The sequence below is a fragment of the Alosa sapidissima genome, chromosome 13, assembly GCF_018492685.1.
Source record: "Alosa sapidissima isolate fAloSap1 chromosome 13, fAloSap1.pri, whole genome shotgun sequence".
Taxonomy (NCBI): domain Eukaryota; kingdom Metazoa; phylum Chordata; class Actinopteri; order Clupeiformes; family Clupeidae; genus Alosa; species Alosa sapidissima.
Genome location: NC_055969.1, coordinates 19,255,215 through 19,277,054, shown reverse-complemented (window position 1 = coordinate 19,277,054; position 21,840 = coordinate 19,255,215). Strand labels below are relative to the sequence as shown.

The following is a 21,840-nucleotide window of genomic DNA, read 5'->3' as shown; positions in this document are numbered from 1 at the left end:
TTATTCTCCAATTTCTGTAGGCAATGTTAAATTTCTCGATGTTAAATTTGATGACTTTCGATGAAAATCCTGTAGATGGCGCTTACCTATCGAACAGAAATAATCTAGTATTGTCTTAATTTTATGACATATATCGTCTTTTCGTCAATCTACTGTTTTGGTCTACTTTTCTACCTCGTGCACGAGCAGAGATGAAGCTGAACTAAACCTCGCTTGAATAAACGAGGCCAAGATGCCGCTAACTTGAGTTAATGGAACGGCTTCAGCCCCAAGTGAAAGTCTACGCTAGTTCAAGCCAGGCTATTTCTGTTAAGCGCCGCCTTCATTAGCGAGGTTGATGGAATACCCCCCAGCTGTGTTCAACAACACTTACAGCTTTTCAGTATTGCTGAAGCATCAGCTCTGGTCTGAAGCACTGGTGTGAAGTGGTACACAAGTAAAGATGAGCAAGTTTACCTGTGCAAGTTCACATAAGGACACTGACAAAGGCAACCATGTCCCATTGTCTCCATGCCAATCTTTAACAGAAAAATGTCAGATATCTCAACCACAATGACATCAATAGATGGTAAGGTGTGGAGTGTGTTTGAATTCCCTTCCTTGTAGCATCCTTTTCTGCATTCCACAGAGGGAAGAAGTTCACCTTGTTTAACCCTTAAAGGAGTACCGTCACACCGGTGTAACGGGAATGTTGGGAAATGAACGTTCTAAAGAATATCTGGGTTCATTGAATTCAACATAGAATTTTAGAACCTTCAATTGTTGCGGAACTTAGAACGTTCAAAAACCTACACCTTTAAGGGTTAATTAAATAACAATTCTATTTCCTTATTAGCTGCATACTTGAGGTTGGAGATATTAAGGCATGTCAAGTCTCTCACATACTGGAACTTCAAGATACATAGCCGTATGATTTTCTTATTCAGTTCTGCACTGGACTTGAATAACGAATTTCGGCACAGATACACAGTTATGATTTTGGCCTATTGATTATAATGTGTTTAATTGAAAGCTCTGTCAGTCATTTGGATAAGGATCAGCTAGATGACTAAATGTAAATGTATTGTAATGCGCGTTACTTAAGTTTGTACCGAGTAAAATATTACCCAATTTCTTTTTGTAATGCCTTACATTGCCGCGTTACAGCAAAAAGCAACATATTACAGTAATTACATTACTTTTGTAAGTCGTTACTCCCAACACTGGCTGCCATAGACTCCCATTGCATATAATAATAATAATAATAATAATAATAATAATAATAATAATAATAATAATAGGAAAACGTAGAAACACAATGAGGTCCTTGCAGCTTCGCTGCTTGGCCCCCAATAAACAAGTTTGTTTTTTAAATGAATCATCATATTATTTTAGTCAATACTCACAAATAACTACAAATAACTAAAGTTAGGGAAATCTGTTAATGTTTTGTTGCGCGTTTCTGAAAAAAAATAAATATTTGATTTGAAATATTTCGGTATCGGCCTTCAAAATCCTTTATCGGTCGGGCTCTAGCTCAAGGATTAGCTTCAGTTAACTTAGTAGTTATTAGAGCAGTGTTCTGAGAACGGTTATGCACGAAAATATGAAGAAATTCTTGCTACAGTATATGGAATCAGATTTGCACACCTGCTTACAGAATCAACAAAAACAAACACCCATACCAACAGGGAAAGCTGAGCTATGGCCGTGGTACAGAAACCTTGGCCTGAATGACATGGCCTTTGACGACATAACCTACTCTCTTTCTGGTGCAAATTACTGCTTGTGCCCTCAGTCAACACTGCTTACCACACAAGGGACCCCACCCATTGATATTTTCTATGTTAACATATTTGCTCCTTGATAACAGTGCTCACTTCCTTGGGTTAGTGCTACCATGACTACCATACAGTTCTGCCAGATTTTGACTTTCAGCATAGAGAGACAGGAAGAAAAGGGTGGTTTGTTAATCAGAGAATGAGTGACGACAATGTTGCAGTGAACAATGAGTAGAAGAAATGACTGGTGAGACAACAAAGATGGAAAACTAAAGGGAACTGTGAAGAACACTTCTGAATGAGAGTGTAACTTACCAAAGAGAACAAGCAATAATAATAAAAAAAAATCTAATTATGTAATTACTGTATGCTCATTACAAAAAAACATTCCAAAAACAATGATCATAAATAAAACAATTTATACAAGTGGAGCTAAAGCGCATTACAAGTAAAAAATGAAAATGCATCAGACTACTATTAGGAGGGGCAGAATGTGATGGTCTGTGAACACATACAAAGCAACGTTGCAATACAAACACAATAGACAATGATCTGGATCTCTTATCATCTGGATCTCACTGATGCCTATCAAAGAAACAAACCTGAGTTAATCATGCCAATCTGTGTGTGTGTGTGTGTGTGTGTGCGCGCGCATGTTGTGCTTATGTTGAAAGAAGCCCCTTCTATAAACTCCCTGTTCTAAAAAGAAGAACTACCGGTAGGTACTGGGTTTTAAATGGTGTAGCCAACCATCCCTGCATTTTACCACTCCACTGTTTGACACCCCCAACCTGGGTTTCCATTTCCCATCATTTCCACTGTCCACTCCCAACAGGATGCACTCTAACATTTAATGTGCACATTCAGTAGAGGTCTATTACAGAAGCTACTTCAAACAAGAGGGGGAAAAAAGAGAAAGAGAAGACGAGAGAAAGAAATACTATGCTCCACATCAGACACAGGAAAGGGAATCATCCATATGCTGTAAGAGCACCTGAAAAGGGCGCCCACTTGGACGCAATGCAACTCTCCAGACACCAGCTTTCAGCCGTGTTGGACAAGCTACTGGAAAGTGAGCACCTCTTTTGAAAAGCTAACCACAAAAAAACAAAAAAACACTGGAAACACTTGAGGGAACATCATGGGGACTTGACTCAACTCAATTCTACGAGCCGAGCGAGCCATGCAGAGAAGAGCTCTGGGACATTTCTGGTTTGCACCAGCGAATGACCAATATCTGGCCTTGGCAGGTTGGCACTGACCGAGCCGTGATGTAAACGTGGTGTCTGACGGGCTTAAAAATATCGCAAAAAATGCTGTTCTTGCAGTGACCACTGGTATTTTCCACCCTGTGTCCGTCCACTGGGGAAAATCACAGCTTCCAGTGGCTGGGATACTGGTGGTGTGGCTTACCGCTTTGAAGGCTATGGGTTAAAGGTGCAGTGCACCACTCGGGGAAAAGGGTGGTTGATGTTAAGCTCATCATCAACCAACCTAAAAACAACCCGCTCTTCCTACTAACCCAAACCCATGCGTTGATTGACAGAAATTGTATGACTTGGCCATTTACTTCGCATACAGAATCACTGTACATGTCATGGCTATTTACTGTATATGTCTTGGCCGATTATTTAGCTAATTTCTGTAACACCAGCGTTCATGAAAAGTCGTGATGCAAGCCTAGGTGTCCACGAGGACCCCAGTTGGATTTCCAAATCCCATCCTTCTAGCTATCTCCCACTCCTTTCTGTTCACTCTCAAGGGTCCTATCTCCGTAAAGGCAATAAGCAGGGCTTAAAGTATTCCGCCACTGTGCTGGATCTCAATGACAGCTCTCGCTTTTAACCTAACAAACGTGTTTAGCCCATCAAAAGCAGAACTGGGTGGGACTTGGCTGCACATTTTTGTAGGAAGGGAAGATATCCACCAGACATCTGAAAGTGTTGCGAGTGTGGGAGTGCTTGTCACTCACCTGATAGTCATTGTTGTGAAATTACGGATCGTTAGAAAATGAAAACAAAGAAATCTCGATCAAGATACACATGGTTGGCTACTAGATACCAGGTGTTATCAAAGGCGGAGGCACTACATATGCTACAATTGAGTTCAATGCGTGTGTGCGTCTGCGAGTGAATCTGCAACCCGCCAGAGCTGCAGATAATCATAGTCTACACTAGGCCTATTTAGCCTAATGAGGGACTGTGAAGGACTGTTTAGTCATAATTGAATATAACGTGATTATTCTTCTTGCCATCATCTGTAGCCTAATTTATGCATATTTTAGCCTAGGCCACGCCAAAGTAGCCCGTTGTTTCTGGCTAACATTCAAACAATGAAATTTGATATCCGTGTAGGCAGAAATATTTTCTCCACTTGCGTACTAGTGCAGGGTGCTTGCATTAAGAATTGCATTAAGTTCTCAAAGTAATGGCTGATATCTGCTAGGATTTTTTTTTTCTCATGCAAGCAATAGCCTAACCATACAGAGCAGCGCAAGGAAACATTGAAATTGCATTTGTAGTTAGAATGAACTGCTTTGTGAAGTAGAGATGCACCGATTTTGGGCCGGTTCTTCTAACCATTTTACAGCACACACAAATAGTTATTTTCTATCTTTTCTTTAATAATATGTTAATATAGAAATGTAATCAACTTATCAATAATGAAATGGCTGTTAAAAAAATGTAACCGGTGATTAGACAGATTCTTCTTCAAGTCTAACTTCAGCTGCAGTATCAAACTATAATGCCAGTGTAATTATAATGCCATATGCTATAATGTTATAATGCCAACTACAGTGTGGGACATTCTTTTTACAGACTACTAATATAAATGCACTGTTATGGAACATCCATTTTTTTCTTCTCACATCCAATATCCAACTAAAGATATAAGAACAATTTTCATGATACATTTGAACATGCTACCATGGAACATATTTTCATATGCATTGATGAATTTATGGGAGGGTGAGGGAAAAGTGGGAGTAGGCCATCACGCAAACACAGGGGAGGAGAAGTGCTAATAGCGATTAGGTGCTCCACCATATATGAAAACAGCGCACGTCTGTTTTTGCGGTGAAAAACTTAAATCCAAATTCCGGTTAAATGCATCAATTAGGCTATAGAAACTTTCAGAGACAGCTGATTCAGTATTCAGAGCATCAGTTTTCTTCATTGTAGGCTACAATGTCAAAACAACTTTAACTTTTGTTTGCCTTTCTAATAGGCTATCGTCAGTGTTTGGAATAACGCTGTTTAAAAGAACGGCGTTAGGTAATGACGTTATTTTTAACGGGGTAATAACTAATTACTTTTCCCGTCGTTACAACGCTGTTAACGTTACTGGACGTTAAATGCGGTGCGTTACTATGCATTGATTGAATAAACTGTGTAATCCGAACGCACCCTGGCTCACAGCTAGTAAGGGGGTGGGTTAATAACGACGTAAGCGATTATGATTGGCTAAGGCAGAGTCATGTTTCATGATAGCCAATCAGAGCCAGTGTTTTTACACACTTGCCAGCACACGTGCCACACACACGCAACAGCTAAAATAGAGATTCGACTAAACAGCAGAGGTCAGGAGCAATCCGGAAAGTTGGCATTTTCAAGGTGGAGATATAAGCACTACTTCAAAATCATCAGGGCAAGAACGTGCATGTAATGTGTACATCATGTCCAGGAGCGAAGACTTTGTCGACATCCGTTGTAAGCAACTCTAATTTAATGAAGCATCTCACACACGCATCTAAAGCTAGTGGCCAAAAACACCGATACCTTCACCACAGATGATAGCTCACCATCCACTAGCAAAGAAGGACTCGGAGCAGTCCTCCAAGCAGCAAAAGCTAGATCTTTCTGCCTCACAACAAAAACTTATGACACAGGCTGAAGTCAACCGTAGGTCTGTCGATGTGCAATATCTTGAATTTCCCCTTGGGGATAAAGAAAGAAAGAAAGAAAGAAAGAAAGAAAGAAAGAATCTATCTATCTATCTATCTATCTATCTAATAAATATCGAAAGTTATGTAGCCTACAAACACCTGTCTGTTCTACTCATTTCAACTGGCTGCTCAAAAAATCCAAATTCTTTGACATATAGCAACATTTTTTTTGTAACAGTAACGCAAATAGTTACTTTCCCTGGTAACGAGTTACTCTTATCATAGAGTAATTCAGTTACTTTTTGGAACAAGTAGTGAGTAACTATAACTAATTACTTTTTTAGATAGATAGATAGATAGATAGATAGATAGATACTTCATTGATCCCTAGGGGAAATTCAAAGTCACAGTAGCATACAGACAACATACATACACACATTCACTAACAGCAGAAAAAGTAATTAAAAGTATATAATATAAAAAAACACAACTAAGCAATAAGTAGAAGACTGTAGAAGATAAAGAATATACTAATATACTAAAATACAAATTATACTAAATAAAACTTAATCTAAATCAATTCTAAAAAACAGTATCCACATAGTGGGTGATTAATCAATCAGGTGCGCTTGCAATGACTGAAGCAGGGACGGAGCCTGTGGTCCTCTGTGCGTAAGGTAAGGTGCTCTTTGTGAATGAGTGTCATGGTGATGGTGCAAATGAGTAAGTCAAACGAGTAAGTCAAACAGTGCAACAGTGCAAGAATAAAGTCTATATATCTATGTATAAATAACTATATTAAGAAAGGTATAAGTGTGGTCACAGCTCGGCTGTGGCATGGAGGGAAAGGTTGTGCATATGTGCTAATGAAGCACGCAAACAGTGAGGCAGAAGCCACCTCCTTGAGGTCCTTTTTTTAAAGTAACATTCCCAACACTGGCTATCGTTTGTTCACTTTCACAACATCCACTTCTAAATCTGCTAGGCATAGCCCTAGTCTACGTGCAGTAAATAGTTCTAGTATTTTTTTTTCAAGTGGAGTAGAATTACTAGGACTACTGTATGTCGCTGCTGACAGCTTAGTAAATTCCACGCAATATGGCAAAGCACAGCGTTTGCTGCATAGAAAAACTCAATAGCCTATTAGCACTTTCTGTCCCGAGTGTTGGCCTGGTTGCTAGCTTCTTCAAACTTTGCAAACTCAGCTGGGTGTTGTTACAATTGCAGCAGGCGAGTGCATTTGACCGGCATAAAATCGGCATAGTATTAGTATATTAGTAACAGTATTAATATGACTAACAGCTCTGGATCTATAGATTGCCCTCTAGTTTTCCTATGGGGGGGGTTGTGGGCGATATGGGAGCTCACAGACATGCCCCTAGAGTGCAGCGCTGTAGCTTCCTGGCTGCGTTAGCTGACTGTAGCAACTCGAGCTAGGTAGGGCTGCAGCTATCGATTCTTTTTGTAATCGATTAATCTAGCACTTTATCGATCGATTAATCGGACATTTTTTTTTTTTTGCATTTTTAAACAACCAAAACAAATAATGCATAACGAAACTGACATGGCTGTAAAATGATCAAGTAATTGGCACAGAGGTATTTATTCTAACTCCAACATTTGGCTCCAAAACTAAGCCCATTTATTGCAATTTACCCATTTAGTGTTTATAAGTGCCAGTGCCAACAATTAAATAATGTTCAAAATGCTCTCTGTAAAATTGCAGCCTCTTGTGCATGACTTAGCTGGGCGAACAAAGCTGTCCATACCATGTTGTGAAGTGCTGGGAGGGAGAAGAGGGAAAGCAATTTAATGTATTAATATGCACAACAAGTTTCATGCTGTAATCTAGACCTGACATCAAAGTAAATATCTGTTTTATGTAGATTTCTACACCTGCAGCATTTACCATTAGGCTACTAACAAATAATTTTACAATTGGGCTACTAAAAAATAGCCTACCATTAGGCTACTAACAAATAATTTTACTATTAGGCTACTAAAAAATAATTTCTGGGGTGAGCCTATTTGCTATGGTAACCCAGCAACCTGTGTGTGTGTGTGTGTGTGTGTGTGTGTGTGTGTGTGTGTGTGTGCACGCGTGCGGTGCGTGAGGGAAGATGAGGGTGCATGCATGCGTGTATAAAAAGGGGTTCTTTTTTAGGCATACTGTCTTGCAATTGAACGTGAATAAGTTTACTACTTAAAAACATAAAAAGCTAAACATTATATCAAGACATCGCTACAAATACAGTATGTGATTAAAAATCAGCCAACATCAATGTAGGCTATAGGCTATGTAGATAGATGATAGATAGGCTGCTAGATAGATTGATAGATAGCCTACTTTATTGACGCTTGGTGAAACAGCATGGAGTGCATGTTTTCGGTTCAGATGCTTGCTCTTTTCCTTTTTGAGTATGTAATGATCCCAAAACTTTACTTGAAAACTTTAGACATTCTCTGCCATTTATTGACATCTTGACTCCGTCCATCGCGCCAGCTAATTCAGAACATAGACATAATCTATGATTCAGAATGCATCACGATTCACGCGCGATAATGCTCAAATAAACACTCAAACAGACTTCCAACGTATGTCATATTCCAGAAAGCTAAACACTACAGCTGAAAGAAACAAGCTATTGAGAATGAATGACTGAAAAAAATGGATGTATGGACTTCCTGTCAATAGAGAGTACAGACATTCTAGAATTCACCCTGAATGATGTCACTGGGTCAGCAATGAGTATACAAAGACTTACTTACACTCAATTGAGCGTGGCATTCTAACTAACTACTGTGGTGAGAGCACCATCAAAGCGTCGCTGGGAATGCTTCATTTAAAACTGATTAATTAAGATCCTACAGTATTGGCAATGTTAATTAATTGCGAGTGAAAAGGAGAAAGATCCTGTGTGAACATAGATGAGGACTTCCTCCTGTATATTCAGATGTACCATCCTCAATCTCAAGTCTGTTTCCTCTGAGCTGTTTACACATCAAATGAAGATAGTAACCACATAAAGTCAGAGACTATGAATATGAAATTTGAATTATATAACCATGACCAGACACAGGGTGTCTATAGGTATAAACAAGACCTTTTAATACCACTTCGAAATTAAATTTAAGACCAAACTTAAGATGTATACAAATCAAAAAATATGGAAATATACAGCACTCTTTCCAAGTAAACACACTGATGTCTGTTCAAAATGAGCAGTATGGTAAAATCACCATAATCCCTGGTCATGGTAGACTTTGGGGCACACACCAAGGGAAACCCAACCCCCACAATCTAAGGATGGGCCCACAAATCTATCTATATGGGTGCATACAATTATCATTATCATTATCACAATTATTATTCGTATGCTATATTGTTATACATGCACTTCGAAGCAGTCAAAGTGACGCTTGCATGAGAAATACTTCCTAAAACAACAGTAATTATATTACAGTAGTATATTATATAGGCAAAAGGAGGAAAGGCTATATGCTTTTTAGGCTATATGCTTTTTAACGAAATTTCATTTGAATGTCTGAGTAACAATTCAGAAAACACAATACCAGTTTTTGTGTATGGTAAACGGCGAAGCAGATAGGCGTAAATCTATGATTTGGAGATCTTTATTAAACAGGAAGAATAATTAGACTACAATAGCTTTTGGCCACGTTATATTCAAATCTGACTGTACAATACTCAATGCTAGACAGTGTATTATCCAGTCTCTGCTCCGATTTTATGGAAGTTTCAAGAATCAACTTTGTTCTATTCAATGTTGTTACCAGTGTTGGGAGTAACGAGTTACAAAAGTAATGTAATTACTGTAATATATTGCTTTTTGCTGTAACGCGGCAATGTAAGGCATTACAATGCAATTACATTTACATTTAGTCATCTAGCTGATGCTTATCCAAATGACTGACAGAGCTTTCAATTAAACACATTATAATCAATTGGCCAAAATCATAATTGTGTATCTGTGCCAAAATTCGTAATTCAAGTCCAGTGCAGAACTGAATAAGAAAATCATACGGCTATGTATCTTGAAGTTCCAGTATGTGAGAGACTTGACATGCCTTAATATCTCCAACCTCAAGTATGCAGCTAGGGAAGGAAATATAATTGTTATTTAATTAAACAAGGTGAACTTCTCCTCTCTGTGGAATGCAGAAAAGGATGCTACAAGGAAGGGAATTCAAACACACTCAACACCTTACCATCTATTGATGTCATTGTGGTTGAGATATCTGACATTTTTCTGTTAAAGATTGGCATGGAGACAATGGGACATGGTTGCCTTTGTCAGTGTCCATGTGAACTTGCACAGGTAAACTTGCTCATCTTTACTTGCGTACCACTTCACACCAGTGTTTCAGACCAGAGCTGATGTTTCAGCAATACTGAAAAGCTGTAAGTGTTGTTGAACACAGCTGTTCTCACATTAGCTGATTGTGATAAACATAAACCATTGTTGCCTAATTACCAATTATTCATTACACCTGTGTGTAGTATCTACTTTTTTTGTGTTTTTCACATATAGTATTTTGCAGTATTTTTAAAATACAAAAATACACACCAATAAAGTATTTTGATACAAAATACAGAGCCCTTTCCTTCAACCCAATAAAATACAAATTACAAAATACTATTTTGCATTTGAAACACATATTACATGTTTCAGAAATACTACCCATCCCTGGGAACAGGCAGATTACATCTTTATAGTTGGCCATATGATGACATACTTAGGTTAATACTGTATTTCACCAGTTAGGGCACCAAAATGGCCAGTAGCTGCACTGTGTAGCCTATCCTGACATGTCTTTAAGTTTTGGGTTACAATATACAGGTAGTGGGCTCTCTGTTGATTTTAGTAGGCCTAAGCCTGAAGTTACAGCATTTCTATCACGATTGACCAGACTTTGACCTTTTGTCTTCTTTTAACAAAATTCTGGCTATGATTGTCCCTTGTATTGAATCATGAGCCATCACTGCACCTATTGCATTCTACTGTTGTTAGCCTTAAGCCTAGCTCAGTCATTATGTTGTACCACATCACCCTCCATTAGAAGTGCAATGAGCTGCATTGAGCATAATAAACTGCATTTAGAATTCCAAATCCATATTTCTAGATATTTTGGTAAAAGTAACTTAAAAGTAATACAATAGTAGTGTAATGGCTTACAATTCAGAGACAGTAATATTATAATGTAATGAATTACTTTGAAATGACAGTAATAAGTAATACATAATGTATTACGATTTTGAAGTAACTTGCCCAACACTGGTTGTTACCTCGTAGTCTTTGTTCTATTAAATTTCGTTACCTCGTAGCCTTCAAACAGGTTGGTTTCAGTATCTCTCGCGCAGACGCACATCACATTTCTTTGAAAGAACACTCATACCAAACCTTAATTGTATGACTATGTTTGATGACCCCAAATTTGGAATAATTATTCAACCTGGCAGAACAGATTGCCTGCATATTCAGGGTGACATGACTAAACAAATATTAAAGACCCATCCAATCTGAATTTAAGACAATTTAATACTTTAAGGCCTTATTTGTGTGGTTTTAGGACTTTTTGCGGACCCGCGGCCACCCTGCAATTAGTATTACCACAAAACAGTCTCCGGTGGTAAGTGACACAGTAACATCTTGAACCCTGGGCATATTTGAGGAAGTTATGGCATGAAGAAATTACTCTAATTGGCCTTACATGACCAAGGTTTCAGGTTCCTGTACTCTCAGAAACTTCTCTTTATTTCGCTGCCAAGGAGATATTGTGTATGTTTTTGTCTGTCAGTCAGCACAAACACTATCGGGATGATTTTCATAAAACTTAGTGGAGGAGCGCAGCAGTACGGGCCACTGAAAAACCCACTTTGGAGTCGTTTCGTTTCCAGGGGCAAATCCAAGAATTATACTTCACTTTTTGTGACATTAGGAATATTGTGAAATATAGTTTTTGACCTTTGCAGAGGTATGTGCTCTCCGACTCCCCATGTAGTTCTCTATGTATTATGAACATATGACCTTTTCACCACATTTCATGCCTACAACTTCCTGTCCATTAGTGGTACTAGACACTTCATTTTGCTTCTGCTTTTCTTTGAGTCTCAGAATTCTTCAAATCAGATAATGTGACTTCGTAACTGGCCCATAACATTCACTCATGTGCTGAACATGGTACTCGGAAGAAAGCTATTTAGCGGAAGCACTCTTGATGCCCTATTAAAGAAAAAAAATAATAATTAAAAAGTGGATGATTTTGTGTGCCATGAGAATGAGCTATGAGCTGTGCGCTGTGCTTCCAGGATTTGGGGTAAGGCCCTGTGCTTAAAGCCACTCGTCTTCACACAGCGCTCTGGTATCAAACTGCAGTGTGCACACTTCCTCTTTACACAGACACAGATGGGAAGGATCTCAAACATCCCCTAACCTAGCTTGTTGTCACTGAAGCTAAAGATTGGCTCCCTCCCAAATAGTCTTAAGCAATGCAGGTGAATCTGTTTTTCAATTTAAAATTAGTATGACATGACTATAGTGACTTTTCCCCTATTTGGTTTAGTTTGCTGTTCTGATTGATTGATTGATTGATGGATGGGGCATAAAAAAATTTTCTTGGGTTCCGGTTTCCGACCGACCCTGTCAATTTATGTGCGACCCAAATTTATTTTATGAGCTTGGGGAAGAAATAACACTAAATAGTATAAGCTACATTAAATAAATCCACAAATAAAAAGCGAACTATAATTACATTAATTACCCCTTGCGTTATGTATAGGGATGAGCGTATTCTCTCTTTTACAAAGTAGCCTATGTACAGCTGTTCACGAAGACGATTGTTTTCGTCACTTACCAAGGCACTCGCAATTTTGTCCAAACACCGCTACTTTTTTGCAAATTTGACCAATCATTGTAGTTTCACCGTGAAATTTCACCTACCACAACAGTCCCTCGCGCAGAATATTGAGCCAGATGGCACACTTACTTCTGCACCTTCTGCATATGACACCAAAGACTGCCCTAACGTGTTTGTTCCTCTGCAGTTTTGATGACAATAAATAGAAGGCTAACGTTAATGATCTGCTTACTTGCATCTCTCAACCTGGTGTTGCTAACCTACCTAGGCTATGAAAGTAAGTTAATTAAGGCCTACTTGGTTTACTGACATTTGAGTAGGCTATGCAACCCATTGGCAAACGTTTACCTGGATATGTCCTTTTAGCTTATGTCATGTTTGCTAGCTTGTGGGCTTAGTTTGAGTTGTGCTACCAAAATCATAGAAATTAATAAAATTGCAAGACATTTACCTCTTCTATGATCCAAGAATGATTTCATTCGAGTTGTTTTTTTTAACATTTATTTTAACTAATGACATAGAAGACATTCCCAATTGCATCCACATATCGTAATGCACTATGCAAAAAGTGATTTACACTCGTAGCCGAACACAGTGAGATGCAAGCCTTCCAATCCACTCAGAAATGTAATTAGGCTACTCTCACGTCCTTAAAGGGGCAGGCAGTCAATTAGACGTACACCACCAATGTAATGACATTAAACATAAGTGTAGTCAAATAGTTTACATCGATATGAAATTACTAGATACTTACTTGGCTATTAGTAATTATGCAGGCCACAGACTATGAATTATTAAAAAGATATGAACTTAATATGAATTACAAAATATATGAATGTATTGAAACATATGACATGATGCCATCTCTTTAGGTGACTGTCTTTTTTGGACAGTTCTTCGAAAGGTTATACTGCTTTGTGAATTAGCTCAGTCAAAGCATTTTCACAAATAAAGTAGGCCTACTTTGATTTTCTGTAAGCCTTTGCTGTTCTGATTGATTGATTGAATCCTTTCTGTAATCCTTACTAACCTTAATTGCCCTAAATTAAAAAAAAAAAAAAATCATAACTATTTTTGCAAACTTCCTCCGGCAATTTCTCCACAAGAAACAGCTAAAAACACTGCAACTTCCATCCAGGCATTTTAGGTCGAAACAGTCTCAAAAAACCTCGTGAAATCCTGGAGGGACTGATATTCTACCTATCCCTTACTGCCACTGGGGGAAAAAATTCCCTACCGACCCATGGCCTCAACTGACAACCAACAGGAACCAAACCTTTTTTTTTTTATGCCCGGATGTGGCTGCAGCATATAGGCCTAGCCCTCCCTTGCTCTTTTTCTATCTTATTAGAATAAATTGTAAATGGCAGCTACAGCTGAGGGAACACTATACCAAGCAACATACCATTCTAACCCTCGTTAAGCTGCCATGACTGCTGTGAATAACAATAATAATAGGGCTGCAGCTATCGATTCTTTTTGTAATCGATTATTCTAGCACTTTATCGATCGATTAATCGGATATTTTTTTTTTGCATTTTTAAACAACCAAAACAAATAATGCATAACGAAAATGACATGGCTGTAAAATGATCAAGCAATTGGCACAGAGGTATTTATTCTAACTCCAACATTTGGCTCCAAAACTAAGCCCATTTATTGCAATTTACCCATTTAGTGTTTATAAGTGCCAGTGCCATCAATTAAATAATGTTCAAAATGCTCTCTGTAAAATTGCAGCCTCTTGTGCATGACTTAGCTGGGCGAACAAAGCTGTCCATACTATGTTGTGAAGTGCTGGGAGGGAGAAGAGGGAAAGCAATTTAATGTATTAATATGCACAACAAGTTTCATGCTGTAATCTAGACTTGACATCAAAGTAAATATCTGTTTTATGTAGATTTCTACACCTGCAGCATTTACCATTAGGCTACTAACAAATAATGTTACCATTAGGCTACTAAAAAATAGCCTACCATTAGGCTACTAAAAAATAATTTCTGGGGTGAGCCTATTTGCTATGGTAACCCAGCAACCTGTGTGTGTGTGTGTGTGTGTGCACGCGTGCGGTGCATGAGGGAAGATGAGGGTGCATGCATGCGTGTATAAAAATGGGTTCTTTTTTAGGCATACTGTCTTGCAATTGAACGTGAATAAGTTTACTACTTAAAAACATAAAAAGCTAAACATTATATCGACATCGCTACAAATACAGTATGTGATTAAAATCAGCCAACATCAATGCAGGCTATAGGCTACGTAGATAGATGATAGATAGGCTAGATAGATTGATAGATAGCCTACTTTATTGACGCTTGGTGAAACAGCATGGAGTGCATGTTTTCGGTTCAGATGCTTGTTCTTTTCCTTTTTGAGTATGTAATGATCCCAAAACTTTACTTGAAAACTTTAGACATTCTCTGCCATTTATGGACATCTTGACTCCGTCCATCGTGCCAGCTAATTCAGAACATAGACATAATCTATGATTCAGAATGCATCACGATTCACACGCTAGTGGTGTGCTTCCCGAACAACGGTCCGTGTGGAACAATAAAATCCCTGCGCGTATAGTGCGCATCATAGGAATTTAACGAGGCTTCGAGGCAGGGTTTTTGCCTCGAGTAATTTTTGTAATCGAGTTATTAGAGTTATTTGAGTAACTCGATGAATCGTTTCAGCCTTAAATAATAATACATTTCATTTTTATAGTGCTTTTCAAGACAATCAAAGAGGCTTCACAATTTTTACATAGATACCAAAATACAAACCACCACACAAGGTACATGGACGGAGTCACATAAACAGGCTCCCATATGAAGGCTCTCATTATCAGGCTTCTTTACTGCTAAGCGCTGGGCAGCTCTGCAGGGGCACTGGGGGGTAAGTGCTTTGCCCAAGGGCACTCAACAGGAGTGAGAGGAAGGTGCCATTTTCACAGGGACACAAATCCACTGCTCTTTAGCCGCAAGCGCGCACCACTCACGCAGAGTTGGGATTAGGGTGGGGGGGTGCGTACAAACCCAAAGCGGAGAGAGTGACAGACAGATGGGTATATTAGCACCACTGACGTGTCATCGTTTTGACCGCTCATATTGAGTTCATCTCACTCGTGCAAATGTGGTCAGAGTTTCACTGACCAACTGTTATACTTAGAGGCCTTTATATGGAGGCTGCCAATCACTAACGACAACCATAGCAATCAACACAAGTCACAGGAGGGGAGAAGCAGTGCTGCATGGCTGTTTGATGGAACTTACATGCTCATAGTATATGTCCTATTATTTAAACATAACATCAAGCATCACATTTGACAGAGCAGCATTGGCTAAGGCATTGGAACACTGTCAGGACTGCTAATGTCAAACAGCTTTTTATGGGGGGGGGGGATATTCAGATACCAGACAACAGAGGAACAGCAATAAAGCATAGTGCCAACATCATATCAAAGGAAATGTGCGAGGAGAAAATGTCCAGGTCCTAGAAGCACAACTTGGCCACTAAAACGGCATTCCATCGGAATACCCAATGCTGTGTGAAACTCAAAGAAGTAACGCCATGAGCTGCCTATACACGAATCCAGCGAAACTACCGGAAGTAAGCGGGCGACATTACTGAGCTGTTGCTGGGTAGCGTTGCGCCAGTGCCTCCTATTGGATTGGTTGCGTCTACTGGGATAACAGCCCGCGATTTACGACCGTCTCACTACTTCTTTTATAATGTCGAGTGGGAAAACACGTTCCGTTTTCAATAGACCAATTTCACAGTGTCCAGGTGTCCGGCCTCATTGACGTTAATGATACCTTAATTGGCAGGGTAAAACGTCTTCCTGTTTCTGTCTTTCCTGTGGCTATTTCTTTTGCGGTCTATGGAACAGTGCTCTTCCACAGGAAGTTGATTTACACAGCGGCCCCATCTTGTGAAATGGGCTAATTGTTCCAATAGCAGCAATAAAATTACCAGTTCGAAGAAAAAACAATGTGAGATACACAAAATACCCCGGTTCGACTGCCCAGTCGAGCCCAGGTTTGCACAGATAGCAGTTAACTGTACCTTACCCTTTTTTTTTTAAATGTGAAAATTAGATAAACAATGGTCACAAATGAAAAACATGAATTTATTTATTTGATATCCATTTATTTATTAATTTATTTATTGTTGCCAAATGGACAGATATTTGTATAGTTTCCTCATTAGCTAGCCTAGCTAACGTTAGCTAGCTACAGTAGTTAAGTAGATCAGTGTTTCTCAAAGTGTGGTCCGGGGACCACTGGTGGTCCGCAAGCCACCCCAAGTGGTCCGCAAGCAGATGTGGTAAAATATAATATAGATGAGTTGTTTGCAACATTGATCCAACTTGTATGTAAATCCAAACTGTTCTGCAACACTGCTTATGTAAGCTACACCAGTTTAAATCATATAAATCCTCTGACACAATAAGCAAGGTGCAAAGACAATAAGCAAGGTGGTTCAGTGAGCAGGTCTGTTGTGTAATACACTGTTGAAATCTTTTTTTTTAGCTAGGTTGTCCGTGAAGGGTTTTTTTTTTTGGTTATGTGGTCCTTGGTCTGAAAAAGTTTGAGAAACACTGTAGTAGATAATATCAACCTGTTCCCAATTATGTCTTTATTTCCCCATTCTCTACTCTAAGCTATTTTCATAAATAATCTGTAAGATCGCTTGTACCTTTCTGTGACTGGAGGCCACTGTCTAACATAATCAACCCAACAAGCCATACTGCCTGGCTATAGCGGTCATTGAGGGTGCGTTATCACGGAGGTTTGTTTACATACCAGTAACAGCTCAGTAATGGCGTCGCCATAAGATGGCAGCCTACATAGAATGCTCGTCGGATTTGTGTATAAATTGGCTAAGTAACTAGAAGTACTGATAACAAAATGAACATACAGTTTTCCATATACATGTGTTGATAACATTTAGGAGCATAGAGGCTTCTGTAACATTTCCCTGTGGGTGATCCTTAAGTCAACAGAAGTTCATGTACAATTAGAAATTTTTACCTATTGGCCATGATGCAGCATCTCACATATCTGAGATTTAGCTGCTAACTATTTATCCTGACCAATTATGTCTTTGCTAGATTTTTCCCAATATGGTTTGAAAAGATTACCATGAAGGGCATTGTGTACAACTGTTACATACAGCCCTAAAGTGCTAAGGAAGTTTCTAGAGTCATGGATAAAACACAGCCTACACCATCACAACAACAATCAGCAACTTCAACCTCCAACCAAAACAAATAAAGGAATATAATAATAATACTAATAATAATAATAATAATAATAATAATAATAATAATAATAATAATAATAATAATAATACAAGACACAGAAAGCTGTTCTTGGCTAGCTACATGTGATGGCTATTATTATGTACTCTGCTAAATAAGATTTCTAAAGGGTGGGGCAAGTACAGACCCTAGCTTGGGGAATCTGTTCTTGTTATTAGGCATCTCAAGTACTGTGCCAAAAAATGAGTGAAGGGATCTTACACAGTTGTTCCAAACTATCCCTGGCATTACTGACAAAAATATTTCTAGCATCCGAAATGATTCAACACACCCAAACATAAATTTCCATACGAGGAATGAGAGGCTGGTTTAAAGTTAAAATTAAACGCAATAGTTAAACTGCTTATTGCATTTAACCAAATCAAATGCTACTGTACATCTAATGAAACTGTTTACATTGAGACAGTATGCATACTAAATAAAAAGAATGATGATGGCTCTGACAGTGACGAACTATGTAAGAGATGGATGGTACAAGTTTATACACCTGTAGTACTTCTGAGTTTGTGAATGTGAAAAGAAAAAACAGGGGAAAAAACCCCACAAAAGCAGGAATAAAAGCTGAATGACCCAGTAGTCATGTATGACTAATATGAACTGTAGATTATCTGTATTGGTGGCTCAGACGGTCTAACTGTTAGTCTCTCTAAACCACAAACAACTATTACCCTAGAACCACACAGGAACACCATAATCAACAACTGCAACACATTTTGAGCAGAAGATAACGCTCATACAAAAATGTCAAAATCCTGCACATGTGTGGCTGCAGAGATGCAACACTCTGCTGTAACACACAGCTGTAGGTGCAGTTAGGCTTCATTGTGAAAATATGCTGCTTTTGTGCTACGGTTAATCGGGCAATAACCCTGAAGCTATAACTCTGGATGAGGTAGGATCCTCTTTCTGATCCCTCACCGAGTATGAGCATCCCTTTCAACATTGGAGGGGCCAAGGGAAGCGGTATCTGCTTTTTTCTCTCACTCTTTCTTTCTTTCTTTCTTTTTTTTGTCGTGACCAAGCAGCATTCCAGGGACGAGGGGGGAAATATCTTTTGGAGCACTCTTCCTCTCGACTCACTGACCAGAGCATTCCTGCTGCAGAATTAACGGCCATCAAGCACTCATTTGGTGCTGCTGCTGCTGCTGCTGTTGCTCCTCGCATTGAGGCAGGCTGACTCCACAGTGAGCTCATTCTCTGCTCCTGACAATAAGTCTCAGTGCCCTTGCCGCTCAAGACGGAGGGTTACAAAAGACGGACCTGTGTTGTCATTGCCCATCTCCAACAACGCTAGCTGAACCCAGTCACTTTTAACAGAGTCTGTGTGTGTGTGTGTGTTGAACAGAGCACTCATGACTGGCAGTGATATTTATTATCTGGGGAGTAATTTTTTGACGCTTCTTGATGCGTTGATGAGAGAGACTGAAAGGCATGTCACTCAGGGGAGATGGTATTTGACCAGCTGTGCCGCCTGAAGGATTCTTGGCAGATGGGTTATCTGAGGATTCACGTCCTGAAACCACTCACACCACAATACTGGTAGTCTTCCTTAAGCTTGGGGATCCATGCTTAAAGCGAACTCAAAACAATACAATATTGACCAGACTGAATTCATTGGTCGGTATTTAAGGATAATACTGTATCCTCAACATTTAGAAAGCAGAGGATACACATGATTGTAATCTAAAAAAAGAATCTGATAAGCATCAATGTTTTGTCTTAGTTAGCGGGCCCACGTTGTTTGGGACTTTCAAGAATTACCTTGATTCTATGACCTGAAAACCGTTTCTGCCAACAGGCGGTCATCGCTGCACTAATGTCGACGTGAGATACGGCTAATCAGGTTGGACAAAGAGGATTTAGTGGTATTGACTAAGAGCAAACAGTTTTAGGTCGCCCGTACCTTCGAGGTATCCATGCATCACACAAACAAAACATTTGTGGCACAGGGGCTTTACTAACGTTTAATCTGCCCCTAAACGTAAAGGGATTCAGCATATGTCTCCACATCCAATCATCAAGTCTCGTTATAGCCAGAACCTTTATCTTAATTGCAACTTTGTCACAGATTCAGACTTTTTATCTCGATACCTATGATAACCATTTCCAATAGCAAATTAGCTGGAGGAGTAATATTGGCATCAGCTAAAGGTGCTGACATGCAATGAATAAATCGAGCAACTGCAGCACACCGAGGTTACCTGATCAATTGAATGAGATTTCAGTTCAGATGGCTAGCTAACGCTGGTCATCTCGTAATGAACCATTATGCTATGCTAGCTGTACATGATTATTCTTTGTTGAGCTAGTACATGAAGCTAGCGAGGCTAGTTAGCATACACAGCTAGTTGGCAGGCTAGCAACCCCAGCTAACGTTACGAAAATAAAAAAAAGCCACTTAGCAATAGGCTAGCAACTCTCAGCTATATGGATACATTACAATGTTGTACTTGCAAATACATGATAGCTAATTATCATTTCCTGTTTGGAAATCATGCACATTAAAGTTGACAATAGGTCAAATGTGGTGGAATACATGTACAAAAGGATGTTTCTTGCTACAAACCCACTGAACCAGATTAACCCACTAAACCATTTTCCTCTACGGCCAACAATTAACCAGCTAGCTAACGTTAGACAGCCGATGTTAGCTGGCTAGCTAGTGGTTAGCTCATAAGAGCACTAACACATACGAAGCTCCCTTTAATTCTATAGGGGATAACAATATTTCAACTGCATACAGACCTGTATGCATATTCATATATATTTTGGATATAATTAAGCTCTTGGTTTAATTCGAATCGTATAGGTTGCCTTGTTGACCAACTAGAATTCTAGGGCTATGCGCACTCACCAGGAGTAGCTTTGCTCCGCCATGTCGCCGATTGACAGTCCGATGGCTCCGCCACTGGAGCACAGATTCGGGATCCCTGAAGCAAAACGGAGAGTCCTGGTGGGGAAATGTTCCGCCTTTAAGTCAAGATTTGTCTTCCTAACAAGCCCTTTTTGACAACAACATGGCGCTGTTTTCCGTAGCTGTTCAGCTAGCAGACTAGCTGGATGGATGGCAACAGAAACGACAATGATGGCTTGCTAGCTGGCCAAGACAAAGCAGTCCGGAAAAATGTTTTGTCAATATAGCAAGTGTCCTGCTGTCTTACTGTCCTCCAAGCAGGCCTCTATATCTGCGGTCCCTAAATTAGCCGTAGATCCATCTTATGAACGAGATTTCAGATGTCTCTGTGCAAATCTTCTCAGAGTTCTGCTGGCTGTAATGGAAGCCGTGCAGCTTTGTTTTCTGTGGCGAGACTGAGTCACGGGGACGCGCACTATCGTCCTTGCCAGTGGTTTGCTACAGCCGCGAGAGTGTATAGACTAGCGTGTGTAGCAATGAAGTGTAGCCTGCCGAAAGGAGTGGGTTGTCTACAAGGTATTCCAATGAACGACAGTCCTAGAAACGAGCACCCGCAATTCACTCTGCTCGAAACCTAGTAGGCACATTTAAGTCATGCAATCTATAACGCTATATTTTTCATTTCAACTCCTTGTAATTCTGTTTACAATGTTGACCTGCACGCCCTGTGTGTGCGGCTGAACATTTATTAGCCCAACCCTTATGATTTCTTTGATTGTTTCATAAATGTATGCACTTTTGATTGCTGTGAGGTGAGGATTTTTTTAAGGCTTGCGTGTTGTGATTAGAAAGGGTGCGCTCAGTGTTTATTTATGTGGCCTGTGTAGACTTTGGCTACTTTTATGGGACATTTCTAGAAGTAAGATACTATGATTCTGAAAGCCTATCACTTAGTCTGCCCCCCCCCCAACTACTTCATTACTACAGTTAGATAGCCTAAGTCTACTTAATGATAATATCTTTGAAAGGAAATTAGGAAGCTAGTCTGCAAAATAGAGTTCAGTTTGTGGGCAGAAACAAAACAGAGCCAGTCAGTCTGGTCACCTAACAGAAAGGTCATTGTTCATCATTCCAAGACACTTTTCCACCCATT

General features: G+C 39.4%; 1 protein-coding gene across 4 annotated transcripts in view; it reads right to left on the bottom strand.

Moving 5' to 3' along the window:
- The window catches only part of sppl3 (signal peptide peptidase 3), a 51,748-nt gene extending 30,514 nt beyond the window's left edge, over positions 1–21,234 (bottom strand). For 3 of the 4 annotated variants that reach the window (XR_006021858.1, XR_006021859.1, XM_042060490.1), the window contains exon 1: positions 20,688–21,234. Coding sequence is in view for 2 of the 4 variants with exons in the window: in XM_042060490.1 (XP_041916424.1) it covers positions 20,688–20,710 (23 nt within the window). In the remaining 2 variants the exon portion in view is untranslated. The remainder of the gene's footprint in view (positions 1–20,687) is intronic. The other variant, XM_042060492.1, reaches the window with a different exon arrangement.
- Between the last annotated feature and the right edge of the window lie 606 nt (positions 21,235–21,840).